The 20,885-nt window shown below is 39.3% G+C and overlaps 5 protein-coding genes across 7 annotated transcripts in view; all 5 read left to right on the top strand.

Annotated features, from left to right (window-relative positions):
* The first annotated feature begins 2,857 nt into the window (after nucleotides 1-2,857).
* ndufb6 (NADH:ubiquinone oxidoreductase subunit B) lies at nucleotides 2,858-6,429 on the top strand. The gene is made up of 4 exons (XM_055205330.2): nucleotides 2,858-3,138; nucleotides 3,291-3,383; nucleotides 6,047-6,091; nucleotides 6,268-6,429. The coding sequence occupies exons 1-4, from the start codon at nucleotides 2,959-2,961 to the stop codon at nucleotides 6,337-6,339; spliced, it is 390 nt and encodes a 129-aa protein (XP_055061305.1). The 5' UTR covers nucleotides 2,858-2,958; the 3' UTR covers nucleotides 6,340-6,429.
* A 91-nt stretch (nucleotides 6,430-6,520) lies between these two features.
* Nucleotides 6,521-20,885, top strand: part of LOC129444584 (E3 ubiquitin-protein ligase Topors) — a 33,645-nt gene continuing 19,280 nt past the window's right edge. The window contains exons 1-2 of one of the 3 annotated variants that reach the window (XM_073863952.1): nucleotides 6,521-6,652; nucleotides 9,524-9,600. The gene's annotated coding sequence lies outside the window, so the exon portion shown is untranslated. Of the gene's footprint in view, nucleotides 6,653-7,316; nucleotides 7,457-9,507; nucleotides 9,601-20,885 lie in introns of those variants that run through there. The other 2 variants (XM_073863950.1, XM_073863953.1) reach the window with 2 other exon arrangements.
* LOC129444586 (group XIIA secretory phospholipase A2) lies at nucleotides 7,452-10,652 on the top strand. Its single transcript, XM_073863962.1, is given in 5 exon segments — nucleotides 7,452-7,516; nucleotides 7,518-7,716; nucleotides 9,524-9,600; nucleotides 9,730-9,895; nucleotides 10,100-10,652. Coding segments are annotated over 5 exon segments (594 nt in total). The 5' UTR covers nucleotides 7,452-7,483; the 3' UTR covers nucleotides 10,219-10,652.
* LOC141362122 (E3 ubiquitin-protein ligase Topors-like) lies at nucleotides 14,871-16,950 on the top strand. The gene is given in 1 exon segment (XM_073863941.1): nucleotides 14,871-16,950. A coding segment is annotated over 1 exon segment (558 nt). The 5' UTR covers nucleotides 14,871-15,540; the 3' UTR covers nucleotides 16,099-16,950.
* LOC141349158 (uncharacterized) lies at nucleotides 16,072-19,044 on the top strand. Its single transcript, XM_073863937.1, has one exon. The coding sequence runs from the start codon at nucleotides 16,357-16,359 to the stop codon at nucleotides 17,110-17,112; it is 756 nt and encodes a 251-aa protein (XP_073720038.1). The 5' UTR covers nucleotides 16,072-16,356; the 3' UTR covers nucleotides 17,113-19,044.

Genomic DNA, 20,885 nt, shown 5'->3' with positions numbered 1-20,885 from the left:
ACGAACGTATCTTGAGGGAGAGCCCACTGGTAAACGTGAGAAGGGAAAGTTCTCATTTGGCACCTAATAGCTGGTGGCAGTAAGTGTAAGTTTTTAACCATAGTAAACGCGAATGGCGTCTCAATATCGCTGCGGTTAAACGCAAACGTGGGTGTAGCTGCAACTGGTCATAGTTTCAGATGGTGCAACAAGCGTAAATAGTTTTCGCAACGTCGAACATAGCAAAGTTGGGCTTACACCCAACTGGTGCATCCGGCCCCCGGTCTTCTGTCAGATGCTGCACTTTGGGCTTCGCTCATTTGCTTTGTTTGTATGCGTGTGTTTAAACTCAGCACTGAAACAGACAAGTCAAAACTGTTTTGTGTTACAGTGTGGGGTGTGAAAGCTCTTTGTCAAGGTGTTGGTACTACCACAGAATAACATTGCTTTTAATTGTGTGTCTTTCCCTAACATGCAATAATTTTACAAGCCTTCATGCTTGGGTTCTACAGCAGTATATTTAACAATCAGTGTGCAATATTTAGTATAAAAGAGAGTTTGTAGAGCTGGTAATTCCAACACTTTGCAAAGAGACCCAGTCTGCAAAGCAGGCTTGACCGATAACAGTTAAAAAAAGACAAACAAATGTACATTTAAAAAAGAAGCCAAATGTGTTGTTCACTAAAAGTGATGTTAGTTTATATTTTCTATAGTAACTTTTGTATTATATTTGTTCCTTGATTGAAAGATAAAAAAAGAGTATATACTATATATTTTTAAAATTACAGAATATAAGGACTGGCTCTAACATTTATCCCTTAGATCTCCCACTTTCATCTTGTGCCTTGGTGACTTGTCATATCTCGGTTCCTCTCCTTGTCATGTTGACACATCCCTCCAATCTTGCCACTTCACAACCTCCATCCTCAGGCCTCAGGATAGTGATGTAAAACATGGGTGTGTTTAACTATCAGTTGGTCACATCTAAGCTCCACCTTTTTATTCTCTAAAAACCTACTGTCTTTGTTCCTGACGCACGACACACTGATCATCTCCTCACATGGCAGCTCATCATTATAACTCTCATCACCAGTTTATTTCATTGGGCTTTGCTTTTTGTTTTTGAATATCTGTCAATATTATTTTCCTCAAGCCTGTTTTGTATTTCAAAAATATGAAGTGGAGAAACTTGGGAGAAGAGCATCAGAATCAATCATTAATGGCAGCTCGACACACCCTCTCCCCGCCACCAGTAGTAGTTTCTGTTGTGTGATAGTGGTGATCATAGTATTGGATCTTCTCCCCATAGGAGCTAAGATACAGCAATATGAAAAATAGCTTTTATATTTGTAATGGGGTGGGGACTAGGTATATTGGTAAGCAGCACTGATTCAATACTATGGTGCATATTGTGACCAACTTATTGAGGTTTCATTTTATTTTTATATTGCCATTGTTTTCAAACAGTGGGAAAAAATGGAGCAAAATGTTTTTTCATGAAGAGTTTACATTTATGTCATGGATATACCTGACTATTGTAGCAAAATATTCTTTTTAATGTGTACTTGTATGTTGATCAATTGACAAAAAAGAACTTGCACAGAACCTCTCATTCATGTGGTGTAGTTGGAAGTTTACAGAATTGCAATTGTGGGTTACACTTGGGGTTTTATAAAATCTCTATAAGATTTGAATTTTCAATTAACGTAAGAAATAACATGCCACATATTTTGCATGGGAGTCAGGCTAAAAGTCTGTTGTGATGAAAGTAACATAATTGTGACAGAAACTATCCAATAGCTGCAGGGTCTTTAAAAGATTTTAAACACTAAAATGAGTATATGTCAGACTGGCATAAATTATGTGAAAAAGTGCAGGGTGTACAGGGAGCTGGGATAAAATAAAGAGCCTATAAAGTCAGTGCAGTAGGAAAGTTGGACGGGACAAAGACATGAGTGTGTGCTGTATAAAATTTGATTAGAGTGACTATAAAATATAGATATAAAATATTACTAGTACCTTTTGTATAAACAAAGCACTAAAATAACTTTTATAAACAAAAAGAATCCTGCCATAGAGATATTTTTTAACTTCTATTTTTCTGACCCCTCCAGATTTTGTGAGGCATATGACGTAATTTCAGATTTATATAAATATATAGATTTGTTATACATTTCTTCTGCTCAGTTTGCCTCTTCCCTGCTCCAATTTGTTTTGTTTTCATCCAGCATTTTGTTAACATGTCAGAAAGTTTTTTATAGCTCGAGGACCCTTGCATTTTGGTATAAGAGAAACTGTTGGTTAGGAAAGTCAGAGCTTGTAACAGTGTTTGACTGAGAAGGGAGGGTTCTGTGCTGGAAACGTGTGAACAGATTTCCTTATGAAAATGAGTAATATGCATTTATAAGTTGTATTATATTAGAAAGGTTTTTCTTTGTGTGTTTGTCTGTGTGTACACATATTACCTGGTGCTGGCTATGTTTTGAGCCCACATTTGAAGGTAATTATGTATTCTTGTATTGTAATATAAATAATTAAAATATTTTATACATATTGGGTCCACTGAGTCATTATTGAGCAAAAAATTTAGGTTAAACCGTTGAATAATGCAGAAACAACAGTTTATCGATAAAGGCGTGTTTGACTTTATGCGGTACTGCGCAGAGCGATCGGCATCAAAGTATCGCGAGAGCGAGTTCAAACCACAGGTTTCGATTTGCTCTCGCGGTACTTTGATGTCATATGCTGATACGTCTGCGCCTACTGATGAAACCCCATCAGGTCCTCGAATGACGTGTGTTTTGCAACGCCTGTACGTGTCACGTGTCGGATGATTCCCTCCAGATCAGTAGGTGTCGCTGTGAAAAATGTAGATATTTTATGGAGTTCTTATGTTCGCGTTGCACTCTGGGAGGTTTGTCCTCTTAGATGTCATTGTTGTAAACTCTGCTTTATTTAAATAGTAGCAGTAACGCCACGATGCCTGGATACACAGCGGATGAGAAACTCCGCTATGAGCAGTTGATTAAGCTTCGGCGACAGTGGCTGAAAGATCAAGAGCTCAGCTCTCGAGAGCCCGTCACTGCGCCCAAAACACCCGGCCCAATCGCCCGGTTCTGGGCTGGATTCCTGGAGCCCAAGACACTCTGGAGGCTATACGTGAGTCCATGTCATTCCGTATACACTCGGAATAAACACATCTAAAGTGAAACATGTAAAATGTTTGTAGGTAACATTCACTGAACTGTAAATATATGTGAAGTTGCATTATAACATGCCATCGTCTCTTTTTCTTTTTGTTTTGCATCCAGACTTTTAAAGCTTATAATGCAAGTGTTTTTGCCATCACGCGCATTCTGATTCCAGCATGGGTTGTGCATTACTACATGAAGTACCACGTCGCTGTAAGTTTATAGCCCTCGTTTTCTTTTTACAGGCACACATCTGCTTTCCTCTATTGTACAGAACTGGTATTGAGTTTTGACCCAGTAAGGGACCTAGCTCTTTAGCCAGCCATCACATATCCCATCTATGTATCTTGTTTTGGACGAATCTGAACTGGCCTACCAAGTACTACTTATTAAAAATAATATAAATATAAAATATATTAACTTATTAAAGAGTCGAATAGATTTTTTTGTTTTTAGTAAAATGTAGTTCGTTCAAATATAATAATAATTTAACTATTTTGCCAAAAATGGTGACTGGGTTGAGACTTTAGTGATAGGTTTAAAGCTCTAATTACATTAAGAGCACACAATAGCATCCATATTACTTAACCACACAGCAGTTCACTGCTGCTATTCCTCCTGTAATTGTGACTTTTGATTAAATATTCTTAGTTAGGAGTTATGCAAATATTATGATCATCAGTCACCAACTGAAGCATGTTTCAGTCATAGATCATGACATCATTAAACCATCACCTGATTAAAGGGATAGTTCACCCAAAAACTATACCTTTCTTCTGTGGAACAGAATAGCAGACATTTTGATAAATGATAATAAGCACAGAGTTGACGGTACACACTAACTTTCATAGTAGTTGTTTTATTTACTAAGGCAGACAGTGGGTACTAGGGCTGCACGATTAAAGGAATAGTCTACTCATTTATAATATTAGTTATTACCTTAACTAAGAATTGTTGATACATCCCCCTATCATCTGTGTGCGTGCATGTAAGCGCTGGAGCGCGCTGCGACGCTTTTCGATAGCATTTAGCTTAGCCCCATTCATTCAATTGTACCATTTAGAGATAAAGTTAGAAGTGACCAAACACATCAATGTTTTTCCTATTTAAGACTAGTAGTTATACGAGCAAGTTTGGTGGTACAAAATAAAACGTAGTGCTTTTCTAAGCGGATTTAAAAGAGGAACTATATTTTATGGCGTAATAGCACTTTTGGGAGTACTTCGACTCGCCTGAAAAGTCCGCTCTCCTTCTCACTCTCATAATGGGAGAGGGAGGGTGTTACTGCGCCGAGTCGAAGTGCTCCTAAAAGTGCTATTACGCCATAAAATACCTTGCAAAAGTGGAATTTGCATAATTGGGCCCCTTAAGGAACAGATAAATTGTTGGTTTTATTTCTAAATAAAACTCCCTGGTGCTGCTCCCAAAACTCCCAATTTGATTTCCTTCGGTTCAGGCCATCTGTCGAATAAAAACAAATTGCATGAGAAAAGCATTTTTCACAATACTTTTACTTTAATAACATTCATTGTGACAGGGATTCATTCTCTTTTGCTTTGGATGCTCACTAGGGCTGGGCAATATAAAGTTTAGAAAATATGTCAATATTCTTTCCACATTGTAAACTAGTGATGAGTTTCTGTAACTTATTAAATAATGTCTTACTCAGTCAATATTGAGAATATGATGTTATATTTTCACAGAATGTTCTTTAAAGTATGCCGGAAGATTTTATTTAAAAACGGGAATTTAAAAAATGAATTGAGCTGGGTTTTCACAGAGTGGGTCATAATCTGGCAGGACTGTCTTAATTTCAACACAGTGATAGCTGCTTTAACTACAAACTGTTCCAATTCAAACTTCACATCAAGCCAAGTTCACATAACATCCCCAGGTGTGTTCTTGATCTGCCCATTTTAAGGATGCATCAGGAGGTGACTTGTGTGGACTTATGACACCAAAGTTTCCCAGAATGTATTTTGCATCAACGACAATGAAGCGAGGTTTGACTCTTTCTGTGTCATAAAATTTTAGTTTTAAGAGCTATTTAGTTGAGAATATAGAGGAATAAAGTTCAAATCTGTGGTCAGTTAGTAAAGATTACCCCTTATATTAAAATTTCCTCCAATTTCGGATATGTGGGGTGATTAGCGGGCGGACAGCGCAGAGGGCAACCTCATCTAAGCAAGTCTATTTGAAATAGAAGGGCTGCTGCTCTGCCCTCCGGTGTCTGATGGTTATACATGAAATATTCCCTTCTAACTGGCATTGATATTAAATCAATTTGGATATATCTAACTAGCATTGATATAAAAAAATGGTTATGTAACCACATATTCATATTTTCAAATGAAAACAAGCAGGGTTTTTGTATTTAATATATTTTGTTTTATTGAAAAAATACATTTAAAATAAGAATAGCCAGGGGTGCATGTAGACTAATTTACGACCTCAAGTACTCTTTCGTTCCATTTGCAATATAACTGGACTCGCGTCTTCCCGTCCTTGGGAGTTCGTTATTCTGAGTCTACGAAGAATGCAAGTTTAAAACTTGGCGTTCTTGGTATTGAGAAACAGAAGTTACCTCCTGCTCTACAACTATCACCCACTAAAATATCGCAGTTAACAAATGATAACAAATAATATAATTAAATAATCAACACAGGTTGGTATTTTGTCAAAACCTCTTGCAACCAAATTCAAGTTTATTTGGGCTAAAATTGGGTTATTCACAGCCAGACTATATTGGGTCTATACTTAACCGAAATGTTGCAATGACTGCTATTGCTTGCTGGCTTGATTTTTTTTTGCTTGGGTTGATTATTATCATACTAAATTGTACTGCTCAAATGCCTAAATGTATGTTGTTTTCACAGAAAATGCCATATGGAATTGTCGAGTTAAAACCTAGACTGTTTCCAGTAAGTATATACTAGGCCAAACAGTATCACCGCAATAACATTTAAAATGTTACCCCTATAATATTTACGTGCCATGTTTATTTACCTTAAGTGCATTTTAATGAACAAATTCTTATTTCTGTATTTGTTTTTTCTGAAATTCCTTACATGCATTTATGCACCTGTGTGTTTTTCAGGGAGACACCATTTTGGAAACGGGTGAAGTTGTCCCAGATCTTCCTGAAGCAGAGAACCATGGTCATCATTAAAGATACCATTTTATATTAAAAAAATATGAATCTGCTTATGTTGTAAATTGTTTTTCTGTATATTATTGTCAATAAAGATTATTGATCGTATATGCTTTTGCTGTGCCTCTAGTTCATGAATTGCAAAGCAGAATTTACATTATTTATTTATGCATGCATTTTGTTATTAGTAAAAATGTATTGCCATGGGATTTTAGATGTTACCTGACCAGTGGCATAACTTACAGCAGTGCCGGAGTCTTTATCCCGTTAAATTTTTGAGTGTTCCACTTCAACCCAATGGATCTGGCTCACACCAGTATTTGGATTTAAGGTGAGGCAGGAAAAGATGGATTTAAAATGTTGTTTTTACATTTTATTTTCCTTTTTAAGTATGTTTTTTAGTATTTAAGTCACACAAACTTTAAACAGTCTAACAATAAATTTGTCCTCAGGTTAAAAAAAATTGTAGAGTGTGACAATTTAATTAATGGATATTTAAAATAAGAGGAATAATCTGAAATTAAAACAATACTGTATATCAGTGATACAGTGCCACTGTGACTGAAGTGTCATCTGACAAGCTTGATCATGCATTGTAAAATAATAAAAATGCTATTAAGGTGTTTAAACATATTTCTTTTTTAATTCCACCATTTCAAAAAATTCTAACCAGTTCCCCATTTCCATCTCTGGGATCACGTCCATGAACATATGCCGTGTCTTGAGTTATCTTACATTAATTTTGACAAGGTATAAATAGCCTAAAACATGGGAAATGAACATTGAACAAAAGAACAACAACGCAAGTAACAAAAAAGGAACAATAAAATGTAAAAACGAAATAAAATTTGTTAAAAATAATAATCTCTTATCATTATTATTAATTTCAATATCCTTGTATTTAAGACTTTTGGAATGCTTTTAGTTTCTGATCTGTGACGTAAGCGGGAAAAATGCGCGCATGCGGATTAACAATATGAAACGCGTCTTGTTACAGAGTGACTACGGTGTTGTCAATTGCACTTGTCGATTTTTTTCTAATCTTAAGCTATTTTAATGCATTATTTGAGTTCGCTTTACACAGTTCAGGGTGTTCTCTTGAAGAAGTAAATTAAATAGAGAAGAGAGACTACAGGTAGAGTTACCAGACATTTGCTGTACTATGTCCTGTCATGTCATCATCTCTGGCTTTACCACTGCTCTTGTCATTTGGATTATTGATTTTTGCGATTCAAGCTAATGGATTTAATGATATACGGGACCCGGAGTCTCCAGACTGGAAAAAGACTTTGAAAACAATCCGGAACGGGATCCACGAGATAGACAAATACCTTAATTTCGCTTTGGACATGATCGGAGGTTCAGATGGACAGTGTCGTTACAAGTGTAGTAATGGTCGGTCATGATTTAAAAGACATGTATAACTATCACATTAACGATATGGGCGTTTGTGTTTAAACTATGTACTTTATTTCCAATATTTGATTTTCCTTTTCCACAAATCTAAACATTATGTAGTCTGGTCGATAAAGTCTTGTTAATTTTGTTGAAAACCTCCACTCATCAGTTTAATTTAATTGATGATTCTAGCAGGCGGGGAGCTATGGGCGGGCCTGGGCGGGCCTGGGCCCGCCCAGATTGACAGCTGGCCCGCCCAATCAGAAATGTAAAAAATACTACTCTGTATAGTTAGACATGTATACTACTTTATGTGGTGTAATTTATCTATTGCATGTTATGTTAAAAACAGTAAAATTATAAGTAAGCCTGATAACTATTTAAAAACTATTAAAGCAGTTGAATGTTGCGTTATAATGAAATATTCCCGAACAGCCTTCAGCCATGATTACTTTGAGAACTTTTTTTGCAAGCAAGTAGAAAACGTATTTTGAATAACAACACGTTATAAATATGTGCTGCGCGCTTTCCTCTCAATAACATAAACACACAACAAATATGACAGCGGGGTAAAAAATAGAAAGAAAACATCTGATCATACAGATGTTGTTTGATATAGCAGCACTATAAGTCACGCCACGTTTATTGCTACACTTTATACAATATAGCCTATTGCTTTTAAGCAACAAATAGCCTATCATAACAACCTATAAGCCTACTGTGTAATTGAGACATTAATTTAAGAAATGCATTAAAGCAGAAAGACCTAGGCTGCGGAAATATAGTGGGTTCACTTCAATCCACACCACAGACGTTCTTGGTTTGCTTCTTATTTATTAAATCGAGGCAATTGTTTGATTAAACATTGATTAATATTAAGATACAATTTATACAAAACGAAATTCACTTTAAAGAAAGTCTTTCTACAAAACAAACCTCGCAAAATCGCTTGCCCGACGTCCATTACGGGCTATGGCGAATTCCTGTCGGGCTAAAAAAAAATGATGCGCCTTGGCCGTCGGGCGGAGGAAAACATATTGTAATGTGTTTGCATTCTCTCAGATTTAGTTAGGTAATTATGTTGTATGTAATTCGGCGTCATCTTGTTAGCCATTACTATCCTCACTAACAAGTGAAACTGTCAATGAAGTGAAAGCATTAAATCCATTATTCCTTTCGTTCACGTCTGATATGCGCGCTCCTCGGCTCCGCTCTTCACGAGTAGGCTTGCTCTTGTGCTCATCAAAAAGTATATTAAATGTTTATTTATTTGTCATTTCGTTTAACCCCAGAGTCTAACATTATTCTAGCAATTCCCTTTTTCTTTCTTTATTTAGTAAGTTAACTTAAATATGTGAGAACGAAAATATATTTTTAGTGATTTGCATGAAGAGAATATGATGTTAAAAGCTTCATTTTTAGCATTTAGTAGCCGTATTTATTTAAACACTTTAAAAAAGTATAAGGTTTTTTTGGGTTCATTTATATTTCCTGTCACTGTGTGCAGGTTCTTTTTTTGTAGGCTATGAGAGCCCAATATTTTTTTTACCAAAAAGGCTTAATAAATGTCACGTTGCATTACAATTTAAAGTATCAATAATGTCAAAAATGTGACGTGCAGTTCGGGTGTGTGTGTATGCTGTTTAAATTAGTGTTCTGAAGTTTTGACGAATTTTATAGACTTGTTATAGTTTCTTATTCAAAAGTGACACCCATAGATTCAGGCACACCCGGACTTAATCCATGCCCACCCATATGTCACGTTCTGCATCCGCCACTGGATTCTAGGTTTTGCTTTTTGTAGGGTACACACCAATTCCTCGCCCTAACTACAAACCACTTCCACCCAATGGATGTGGATCACCAGTATTTGGATTTAAGGTGAGGAAGGAAAAGTGCACTTTTAAATTGTTAATTCATTTGTAATGGGAAAGTTCTTTCTTATAGAAGTTGAATGTTACCTTACCACCTTTTAATATTTTTCTTTACTTTTGTTGTTGTTGACCACAGTTTGATATTGGGATCCCATCTATGAACAGATGCTGTAATCAGCATGATACATGCTATGATACGTGTGGACAAGAGAAAAGTTACTGTGATAAACAATTCCAGGTCTGCCTTGAGTCTATATGTAGCAATTTCCAAAAAACACTGGGCTTGTCTAAAGCTATACAAGGTAAATTCAAACAATCATTCAGTTTTTTTACATTAATTGTTTATTCAATCTAAGATTTGCCATTATATATTTGCAATCTTTAATTATTAAGCAACCATGCTTAATTGCACCCAGAATCCCATGCAGTACATTTGTTTTACAGCTGGCCCATCTTGTTTGAATGAATTATGATATGATAAAAGTTTACAATCTTTGTTTACACAGCCTGTGAATCAGCAGGGAATTTGCTCTTTGATGCTGTCATGCACTTGGGATGTAAGCCTTACCTGGATAGCCAAAGAACATCTTGCATTTGTCACTATGAGGAGAAGGCTGATTTGTGAACACTTAACACTGCTAATTGTTTGGTGTTGTCTTAGGATACAAAACATTTAATAAAATAGTACATTGTCATTTATATAAAATAAATGCAGTTTTTAATTTTATGTTAGTGTATATGGTAGTGGTCACTTTATTTAGACATTCAGGTGAAATTTTTTGTGTACTATTTTTATAAAGGTTTACACTTTACCCTGAGCAATGTTTACTGAAAAAATTGGATTTATGGAAGTAGCACAATTTTTTTTATCTGACTATTAATTAATGTTCCATCTTTTATTACAGTCCTTCTGTGTTGTACTAATTCCTGTTAGGCAATACTGTTTCTCCTCTTTTTAAATGAAATGTTCTTTCCATGTTGTTTTTCAATAAACAAACTATGCTGACAATAATATTTACTATTAATAAATGGGTGTTATCAATAAAATAATCTTTCATACACTGTGTAAAAATCTACATTTTTCTAAAGCACATTTTACCAATTATTAAACACCAATCTTAATAACTACCACTAATATTGTATATAATCATGTATAAGTAATATATTAATTGTTATTGATGGCTAAAATTTAAGCACACTGTATATTCAGATGTGCAGGTTTTCTTTTAAAGGTAAAATGGGCCAAAATAAAATTATGCAGTGCAATAGAAAGTGCAAAATTTAGGTGTGACCATTAGACAAGAAATGCTGATTAGGGCAGTGGGTTCACAAAAATTAAGGTGATAAGAAAATATTAACTGCAATGGTGCATCGTTCAGTGCATCGGTTTCCAGAACTGCAACATACAAGAGTCTCCAGAGATGATATATGTCAGGTTCTGAGAGTCAAAAGCTGAAGTGTTGAAATGCATGATGAGACTCGTTTTTAAATATAGATTTATAGACAGATTATCTATTAAATTAAAAAAATTGTTAAAAAGTGACTCTTTTTGGACCAGCACCAGTTTATACTCCAATAACAAAGGTGGTTACGATGAACTGATGGTGTATGCTGCTATTAACAATGAGCAAGACTGACCCTTTAGGGTTGCATATGGATTTGAAATGAACCCCCAAAACTTATTGCCAGTACTCAAAAATGTTACTCATGTGAAAGTACAAGTACTGAGTGTAAATTTTAATCAATTAAAAGTAAAACTATCTGGCCAGAATTATACTTGAGGAAAAGTAAAAAAGTACCACATTAAAATTATACTTGAGTATTGAAGAAGTAAAAGTAACAGGAAGAATGAAAACGAGAGATTCATGTTAAAGCTTTTAATCTCTAAAAACATGAAGTAAATGAACCACATACAAGGTTTTATCCTTTAATTGTATTTCATTATCAAACTATAAGACTACTTCCTAATTACTAAGTTCCCTGGTTTACACTGTGTGCAGAATTATTAGGCAAGTTGTATTTTTGAGGATTACTTTTGTTATCGTACAACTACAGTGCTCTTGGTCAATTCAAATTGTTAACAAACCCTCAAACCTGAACATTTAAGTAATAAATGTGAAATTTTGGCTTTCTTAAGAGAATATTTCTATGTACATTATTATTAGGCAACTATTAGTGTGCAGAATTATTAGGGAACTAAATGAAAAACAAAGATTTTACCATCTCACTTGGTTTATTCACCTGTTAAAGTGAGGATAATACACTGCACACACCAGAACTTTTGCAAAATATATATCACTTTATTAACAGTCTAGAATAAATAGAAAACTATGGCTTAAATATATGTATTAAGTCACACCCGTCGCTATGGGCGGGCCTTAGGGGGCCGGGCCCGCCCTCAAGGACGCTTGTGCCCCCCCCAGTATTTAAAAAAATACTGTCATTTTAAATTATTAATGTTGCTAATTTTGTGTTGCATTAATGTTGTATTCTTTATAATTAAAACATTAAAAATATAAAAAACAATGGTGTGATTTTGTTTGATTGATGGGAATCTAGCTACACTGCAACAGCCTATCACGAGGCTACGTACGACACGTACGTGACGTAGCCTACGTCAGTGTAGCCGCTCAACAGTTACCGCACTTTTTTAAAACTGGATGAGTTTTCGCTTAGCTATACTGCTTTAAGATGGATATTATCCGCAAATGGTTAAAAGCCCAACAACAGTTTCCAAAAGACGCGGAGCAGTCAGACAGAAAGAAACTCCGGTGGCCTTGCAACCAATTTGGCGAGCTGCTCCATTGGTTTTACTTTGTTATCTGACGACGAAACCAACGTAACTTAACCGCTAAAATGTAAATTTATAATTGACTGACATGTTTGTCTCAACGAAAATGAACCTTCCGACAACCACACAATGTCGCAGGCGCTCTTGGCAAACAGATGAGAGGTTTGAAAAGGACATTGACGCACACAGGCGAGAGAGTTCGGGTCTTCTCGGGCTCGGGTCGGACCTCGGGTTTTCGGATCTAAGTGGACCCGTGAAGAACTCTACCGTGGAGCCCGACGCCGGGCCTAACATACTACTACATTCAGAAGATATGGACTTGTTTACTGCGGTGATTCAGCTTGCTTCTGAAAAGGACCTCACTCACAAGTTTAATTCCGAGTGGACACTTTATTAATGAGGAGCTTCTGCTCTGAGAAACGCCGCCTGCCGCTGTACTGACAGGAGGGGAGGGAGAGACGACAGCGCTTGCCTCCACAGTACCGTAGGTTCAAAGTCTGCGTGCGTGTGCGTGAATGTGTGTGTGTGCGCACGTGTCTCATGGCAATGCATATCCCTTTGTTGACTGCTTTAAAATGCAATGTTTGAGAGATGTCTCTGGTGTTACATGTAATATGTTGTATAGATTTATGGATATTCATAAAATTGTTTCTATATGTAATGTGGTGTGTAGGCTATAGGCTATCTGCTCATATTGCTGATGGTTGTTTAACGTGGTGATTACGTGCTGCGCGAATAGAGTATATATTATTTTAAGTATACGTACTGTAGGCTAATAATAAGTGTGCCCTCCCATGCATTTCATATGCCCCCCTTAAGACTGAGGTCTGGCGACGGGTCTGTATTAAGTTAAACATCACATTTGTATGTCTTTCCTGGGATAAATGACACCTTATAAAACACTTCACCACACAACACTGCTATCTAGTGGTTACTCAAGACCTCGCACTGCAAACTCCACCACAATAGTAAAATCGTGGCACACACAATTAATTTTCACAGTGATAGATCTGGCATTCCTCCCAAAATCGCACATACATTAATGCTATTAACTTTACATATAACTTTTAAAATGACACATAACAATATACACTCATACATGCATTCATACAAACAATTGGAACAAATATTTAAAAGCACTTCCCTGTCTCCAGGCAACAAGACCCCGCCCCGGGGTCTCAGGGAAGCACGCAGTCCAGCCGGTCATTAACCAGACAGATGAACTCTTCCAGTGAGGATTGGGTTTAGTCCGAGAGGCTCTGTTATTCCAGAACAGTTAATTGTCCGTTCTCAAGTTCACAGAATACTCCCGCTTCAGGTGGGAGTTAGCTGATCCATACAGATTTAAGAACCCCATAAAAGGGCACAGTACCGATTGTCTCTTGCTCTGCGCGTTAACGAATAATGTCCATGCGCGTCTGAGCTCTCATGCACATGAATAAGTGGCCAGCGCTCCTAAATACCCCCCATTATATCTAACTACAACCAAAAGCACCTCAATGTCAAGGATACTTCCTTGGCAGGACTAGTCCTTACAAGTCACTTCAGAGGCTAGGCGAGGCTCCTTTTAAGCATTCGGAGAACACGTTAAATGGAACAGGCTAGCAAGTGCACGTCATTACGTCATTGCGTGATTGAAAGGTGTGCTTTCGGTGCTGCACGCATAGGATTGTGGGTGATTTCAGCGCGTGAGGGATATACATATGCATCCTTTCCTGTATATGGGATATTTCTCGAACGAAGGACTCAGGCCTTGGCTGAAATTTCGAGGATCCTCGACATTGGAACAGTCCTTCGACGGACGTCGATGACGTAGCATCCTCGAAATTCTGGCTTCCGAGGATCCTTCCTTGACATTGAGAAACGGCTCAGGTCTCTTAAATCTCCTCTCCTCCAGGTGACACCAATCACCCTCATTTAGTCTGCGGGAGGAGACGGAGACTGTCAACAAACTCGCAGGTCTAGATCAATGTCAGCAACACACTTCCCAGCTGACACACAGAAAGCCTTATAGTTCATTACACTATTCCCTCCCTCAGACAAAAAGGACTCGTCCTCGAGTCACATCTAGTTATAGTCCTCAGACCAAACTGGTGGTCTCTGAGCACGTGCAGGCCGGCTCACTTGTGAAGAGTTCCCTGAAGCAGACTTTTTAACTGCCACATCCTGGTCCGTGGCCACCTGCTGCGTAGGACTCGATCTGGTGTCCACCACAACCGAAGATGAATTTTCCCTGAAAGGTCCTTTATCCCCACCATCCAGCATAACAGGCTCTGGTGTCTGATTCCTTTCTTCCATAACAGAACCAGCGGCTCTCTCCCTCATCTGGACAGCCTCCGACTCAGCAGGCTGATGACCTCCCCATCCAAACTTGTACGCCTTGTTTATACAGGGTTTTTAATATAAAAACTGCTATAGATATGCTCACATAATCCATTTTTTTGTTTGTACAAGGTGAATATATATAGAAATATATTGGGTGTAACAAGTTAGCAGATCATTACTTTTATTTTTGTAAGCATGAATAACATGTAAGTTTTGTAAGTCATTGTAAGTTTATTTCGACTTCATTTATATAAAGGACACTTTAGTTGAGTTTCGTTTAACATACACATAAAGTATATGTGAAAGTTCCTTACATGAAAACAGTTTTAATTTGTTTTAACTACAATTCTTTCCCTTTTTTTCAGATTATGGCATCACCAGAGATTAAAGAGCCTCCCCCGAAGAATTCATCCAATGCTGCGTTAACCAACGCAATAATCAAAGAAGCTTCTCCTGAATCAAAATGTCCTATATGCCTCGATCACTTCAAAAACATATCTTACCCTAATGTATGCATTCATAAGTTTTGCTTCTTGTGCATTTGTAAGTGGTCAAAGAACAAAGCAGAATGCTCTTTATGCAAGCAGCCATTTAACTCCATCTATCACAGCATTAAGGCTGAGAATGACTACAAAAGGTTTGATTTGTGACCAACAGAAAACGGCTCATTCGGCAATGTGGCCGGCCAAAGATTTAGATATCACACTACACTTACAGGTGACCACAGACCAGCACCACAGCGAACGTCACCTCCCCCTGACCATGGGATTATATTCGAGAGTCTGAACGGACGGACCCCTTCCTCCGCGCCACAACAGAGATTTCCATTGCATGATGAGGAGGTTGGCGGCCAGGCACAGGGCAAAGAGTGAAGGCAGGTCTGTGCGGAGTCTTCATGAACAAGAAGTAGTTTAATTCAGATGGGCCTTATACAGAAGAGGCCTGCGAGTTCAAAGCGTGCAAGATGGTGGCCGCACCAGAGAGACCTCTGCCGAGTTTTTCAGAAAGAAACCGGCTTGTCTTCACAGGCTTGTGCCTTGGTTGAGACGGGAGCTCACTGTTCTGTACGGCACGCATGGGTCTTTTGTCAACATACTGCAGCACATCATCATGACTCTTATCACTCGACACAACTTGGATGATCAGGCTGTTTTGCATGAGCTTAGGCCCTTCTTGCTGTCACACACAGAACATTTCTTGCACGAGTTTCTTAGCTTTGCTCAGTCTCCGTTCAACGTTGAGGCATACGACCAGCATGCTGTCTATGACCTACCTGGCCCCTCCACATAGGACAGCAGTTCAGAAACCTCTGTGATTGCCATCTCTGAGGATGAGAGTGATTCTTTAATGCCCGGACCCCAGGTTTTACCATTCCTAGGGTCAGCTTAAGCCAAACCGCATGGGATGATGAGACTCCTGGGCCGTCATACTCTTTAGAACCCTCTCAGGTTTTTCCTTTCCATGTGAGAGACTCAGACTCTGAAAGTAGTGTAGAGGAAACGGCAGTGTCTGTTGCTGCTGTAACACATCAGGATCATACCTTAGGCAGTGATGAAGACTGTGTTATTGTTGGGTATGTCAAGCCTACGACAGAAAGGACACCAGAACTGATCCAGCTTACCTCTGATTCAGAGAAGTCTGACGAGAATGGAGAGCCACAAAGTCCTCGACCACCCCAACACATTCGTTTTACTTCAGAGTCACCGTCTGTCACTCAAAGACCCTCGGGGAGGTCACCTAAAGACACTACGCGTGTCCACACCTCAAATCGCCATAGACAAGGAGATAACCATGATAAAAGACATCATGAAAGAGAAGGATCCTCACGTAGTAACAGGACGCATTCCGGCTCTCATAGCAGACACCACTCATTATCTAAAGATGGTACGCATAAGAGGAGATGAGAAAAAGAAACCAGTCACAACACTTCATCTTATTCGCATTCGTATAGCCGGTATAAAGAGAGCTGCATGGGCTATTATACAGAGACGCACTCATCTTACTCCAGCTATTACAGAAATTTTCGTGATCGTAGAAGGCAAAGCAAAGACTAGATTTAGCTTCAACTCCTCCATCCGTCATGGCAGAAGCCACTCAAGGAGCAGCTGTAGAATCAACGCGTCACAACAAGATGAATACGGCAGGAAGAGAAAGTACAAAACAAAACATCTAGAGAAACACCAAAGAAAGAGTTCTGGAAAATCATACTCTGAGCCTGGTGAAGATTGTATAAGGAAGAAACTGAAAGAGAAGAAGCATAACAAGAAGTCCAAAAAGAAAAGTAGGAGTCCAAGTACAGACTTTGGTTGTGATGACAAGTCTGATGGGCATAGCAGGAAACATCACAAAAAGAGGAAGAAACACAGGAGGAAAGGCAAAAGAGACAAGGTAAAGGGAGGATGAAAAGGAATAGCCCAGATCTCATTACAGTTACCACTGACAGTCAAAGTGACAATACAGACCCTACTCTACCCTCAGACAGTAATGTCTGTACTGTTAGATCCACTGTTGTTATTGCAGACAGTGCTAGAAAAACTCAACAAGCATCTGCTGCCACTGAATGTAGTTCTATTGGGGATGTAGAAAATCACCCCCCAAAAGATTAATGTCATACTGACATTTAAAATAAACAGTTATTGAAAAAAATAGCCAAAAAACATATGATTGTTTATAAATACGTTTTCATAAATGAAAAATGTATATATGAAATGCTAAATATTAGGCCTAATAGGTCTGTAATTGTATGACTTCATGTAGCATCAAGTTAACAATAATTTTTGTACAACAACATTCTCCAAGGTTTACATTTTTTCAGACCACTTTTATGTGACTGGCTCTAATTGTAGATCATATTAATGGTTGTTGTGACCCCCGTCATGGTTCGTAAGCAGTGACGTATGCGGAGACCCGGAAGAAGGGTTGGTTATACATGTATGCGGGTTTAGTAAATAAAAAAGGTTCACTCAGTAACGCTACTAAGTTGTATGTGATTTATATGCATCCATCTACATGGTGTCAGAAGTCAGCCTGCTATAACGATGGCACAAGGACTTCACAAAATCGACCCCTTGGTTTTTGACGAGAATATCGGCGACAGCTGGACAAAGTTTAAACGCGAATGGTGGATATACAGCAACGTTGGTCTTTCAACAGCAACGGCAAAGGTGAAAGCATACACATTTCTGAATACGCCGGTCCCGATGCCCAGGATAAATATGACACGTTTACTTTTGAGGAAGAGCAAGACCCGGAAGATCCAGATGTCACAAGTCGCGGCGTACCCAGATACTATGAGGCCACGCCCCTTTCTAATTTCCACCTCGAGGAGGTTCCCAAAGCCACCCCAATGACCAGACACACAAGATACAAGTAAATTAAAATGAAACTTTATTTAAATTAGTTAAAATAAATATTCAGGAGGGGGAGGGGGACTTAAAAATAAGGGCCTCTTCTGGCCTAGGCAAACGTTTCAGCAAGGGAAGGGAAGGGGGACTTAAAACAAGGCCTCTTCTGGCCTGGACAGACGTTGCAGCAAGGGAAGGGAAAGGGGACTTAGAATAAGGCCTCTTCTGGCCTGGACAGATGTCGCAGCAAGGGAAGGGAAGGGGGCTTAGAATAAGGCCTCTTCTGGACTGGACAGACGTCGCAGCAAGGGAAGGGAAGGGGGCTTAGAATAAGGCCTCTTCGGGCCTGGACAGACGTCGCAGCAAGGGAAGAGAAGGGGACTTAAGGGTCTCTTCCTTAATCCTGGGCGCCCTCCGCTTCCCCGGAGGCAGACTTTCGAAGGGAGTCACCTGCAGCTGTAGTTCGTACTCCTCAATGGCCTGTTCTCTTCTGCAACACAGTATGATTATTCTTTAAATGACCAAGATTTCTCTTACTTGCAGATGGTGACCGAGGTGGATCTAGCGAGTTCTTTTACAGGTAAACTTGTTCGAATATTTCTCCTTCTGGGACTCAGAGCTGTCAGATAGAATTACACTTCACCTTTATACGGTTTCACACTTCACCTTTAACTGTGGTCACTTCCTCTTTCCGTCAGGTCGCTGTTTCGTGATATCTCCTCCACCAGAGGCTCGGGGTTCGGTGGCTGGTTCGTGGTTTCTCCTCCCGTGGAGGCTCGGGGCTGTAACACAGAGTCAATACGTTTACAACTCACCGTGGGCTTCTCTCTCTTTCTTACAGGTGGACTGGCATCAGCAGATACGGTAGGTATTTCCCTGGTATTGGACTCGTATTCTCCTTCTTTAGAAGGTTCGTGGCTGCAACACAAGATCAACACTTTTACAACTCACTGTGGCTTTCTCTCTTTCTTACAGACGGACTGGCATCAGCAGATACAGTAGGTATTTCTCTGGTATGGAACTTAGCATAGACTTTTCGGTAACTTACAGGGTGTGCAGTAAATGGGTGTAACTCACAGACCGGTTGCGAGAAGATGGTTAATTGTGATCTTTGCTCCCTAGGCCTCTTCACAACCCTGGGGATGGAGTACTGTCACCGCCAAGCCGAACGCTGCCCTCTCCTCTCCGTACGTGTAGCTCCAGAGATCTGGACAGGGGTGCACCTTTGAAGAGGCTCCGTGACAGACAGGTTGCTACACGCTAGACTTCCATATACACACTGTGCCTTCGTTTACAGGTACATCAGCATTTAATCTCTACTCACACCAAGGTCTGGATCTTCTGTACAACCCACCACCGACTTCACCGTCTACACAACAGGGGCTCTGGACACCACACCCGTTTCCAATATGTCTTCACTGCACAGCGTATGAGTTATAAGCGCTCCACCCACCGCACAGCGTTTTCTCTCATGGCCAACTCACTATAATGGCTCCTGACAACAGATAAAGCACGACACTGCACGGCATCAAGTGTACACACTCAGCAAAGTCAAAACTCACCCACGACACACTTATAGTGACAATTATTAAGGTCAGGCCAAGATCTTCCCGGAGTCGCTATGGGCCGGCGGGACGTTTGTAGTGAAGGCTGATAGTTGAAGCTGGCTGTTACAATGATCCTCTTTCCTTACGATGCTACACAGCCGGCTCGCTACCACTCTGCTCCGTGACAGGGCCGCTATCTTCATTCACCTGGGCTTACACACACATGAAACAATGCACTTTCATTATTACATCCAGCTGTAAATTCCTTGTACTCACAATACGTTGCCACTCTCTCGATCAAGCCTCTGTGCTGTCCACACGGGCTGGTTTCATACTTGTGCGTATTCAAATTACATCCATCCGTCTACCGGATTAAAGACATGCAGGTCAAACTTCTCACAGCATCAATAAACTTCCAAATATACTCAGCCACCGAATTCCTCTTCTTCTGTTTCCAACTCGTTTTCTCCTTTAACTCTCTGTTTGTATGCCACCACAACACAGCATCTGCTTCACCTCCGTAAACAAGGAACCCAGTCAACACAACGAACCCGATGGGCAAAAACTCAGCACTAACCTTTAGTTTTCTCCTCCTCTTTATACTCCTTCGTTTCCTTACGTCCTCCAATCCCTTATCGCTGTGTTTGTTTTTCGCACCTGTGTCTCATTTGCTTGATTTTCGCTGCGGCATTTTCCCGGAAGTCCGGTGTATCTGCATATGCCGCCGGGTGGAACTCGACTCCAGGTGGAACCAATCTTCAGAATTTTGGTGTTGCCCCATGCATTCGTCACCGTGTGACACAGACACACTATTAAAGAAATTTGAGGAAATCTGCTTGCCTGTAAAGAATGTAATTATGGACAGACATGCATTTAACACAGCAAATCAAAAGACGCATGAGACAATCCAGTCGTATGTCGCCACACTAAAAACACTAGCTAAAAAGTGTGAGTTTGGCACATTGCATGACTAACTAATAAGAGATCGGTTGGTGTGTGGCATTCAGAATGACAGCATCCGTACACAGCTGCTAAAAGAAAAAGAATTAACTCTAGATTCAGCTATTGAAATATGCATGCTACATGAGCAATCTGAAAAAGGAAATAAAAAAAGAAACAAGGGCTAAAGAAATTAAAAAAAGAAAGTGAGGTTTATGCTGTGCAATACTTCACATGCATGAACTGTGGTGGTCAGCACTCATCTGACTGCAGCAGTTGCCCAGCTTACAACAAGCGCTGCAATGCATGTGGAAAATGGAATCGCTTCTCTAAATGCTGCAGATCA

The sequence above is a fragment of the Misgurnus anguillicaudatus genome, chromosome 3 (genome assembly GCF_027580225.2).
Source record: "Misgurnus anguillicaudatus chromosome 3, ASM2758022v2, whole genome shotgun sequence".
Taxonomy (NCBI): Eukaryota; Metazoa; Chordata; class Actinopteri; order Cypriniformes; family Cobitidae; genus Misgurnus; species Misgurnus anguillicaudatus.
The sequence above is the reverse complement of the archived record's forward strand: the minus strand, read 5'-3'. Positions and strand labels throughout refer to the sequence as shown.

Bases quoted from the DNA above. Each gene is read 5' to 3' on its own strand.
- ndufb6 (XM_055205330.2), top strand. From the start codon at position 2,959: ATGCCTGGATACACAGCGGATGAGAAACTCCGCTATGAGCAGTTGATT. The intron at 3,139-3,290 runs GTGAGTCCATGT...TTTTGCATCCAG, and splicing joins AGACACTCTGGAGGCTATAC to ACTTTTAAAGCTTATAATGC. The intron at 6,092-6,267 runs GTAAGTATATAC...TGTGTTTTTCAG, and splicing joins TAAAACCTAGACTGTTTCCA to GGAGACACCATTTTGGAAAC.
- LOC141349158 (XM_073863937.1), top strand. From the start codon at position 16,357: ATGGAGAGCCACAAAGTCCTCGACCACCCCAACACATTCGTTTTACTT.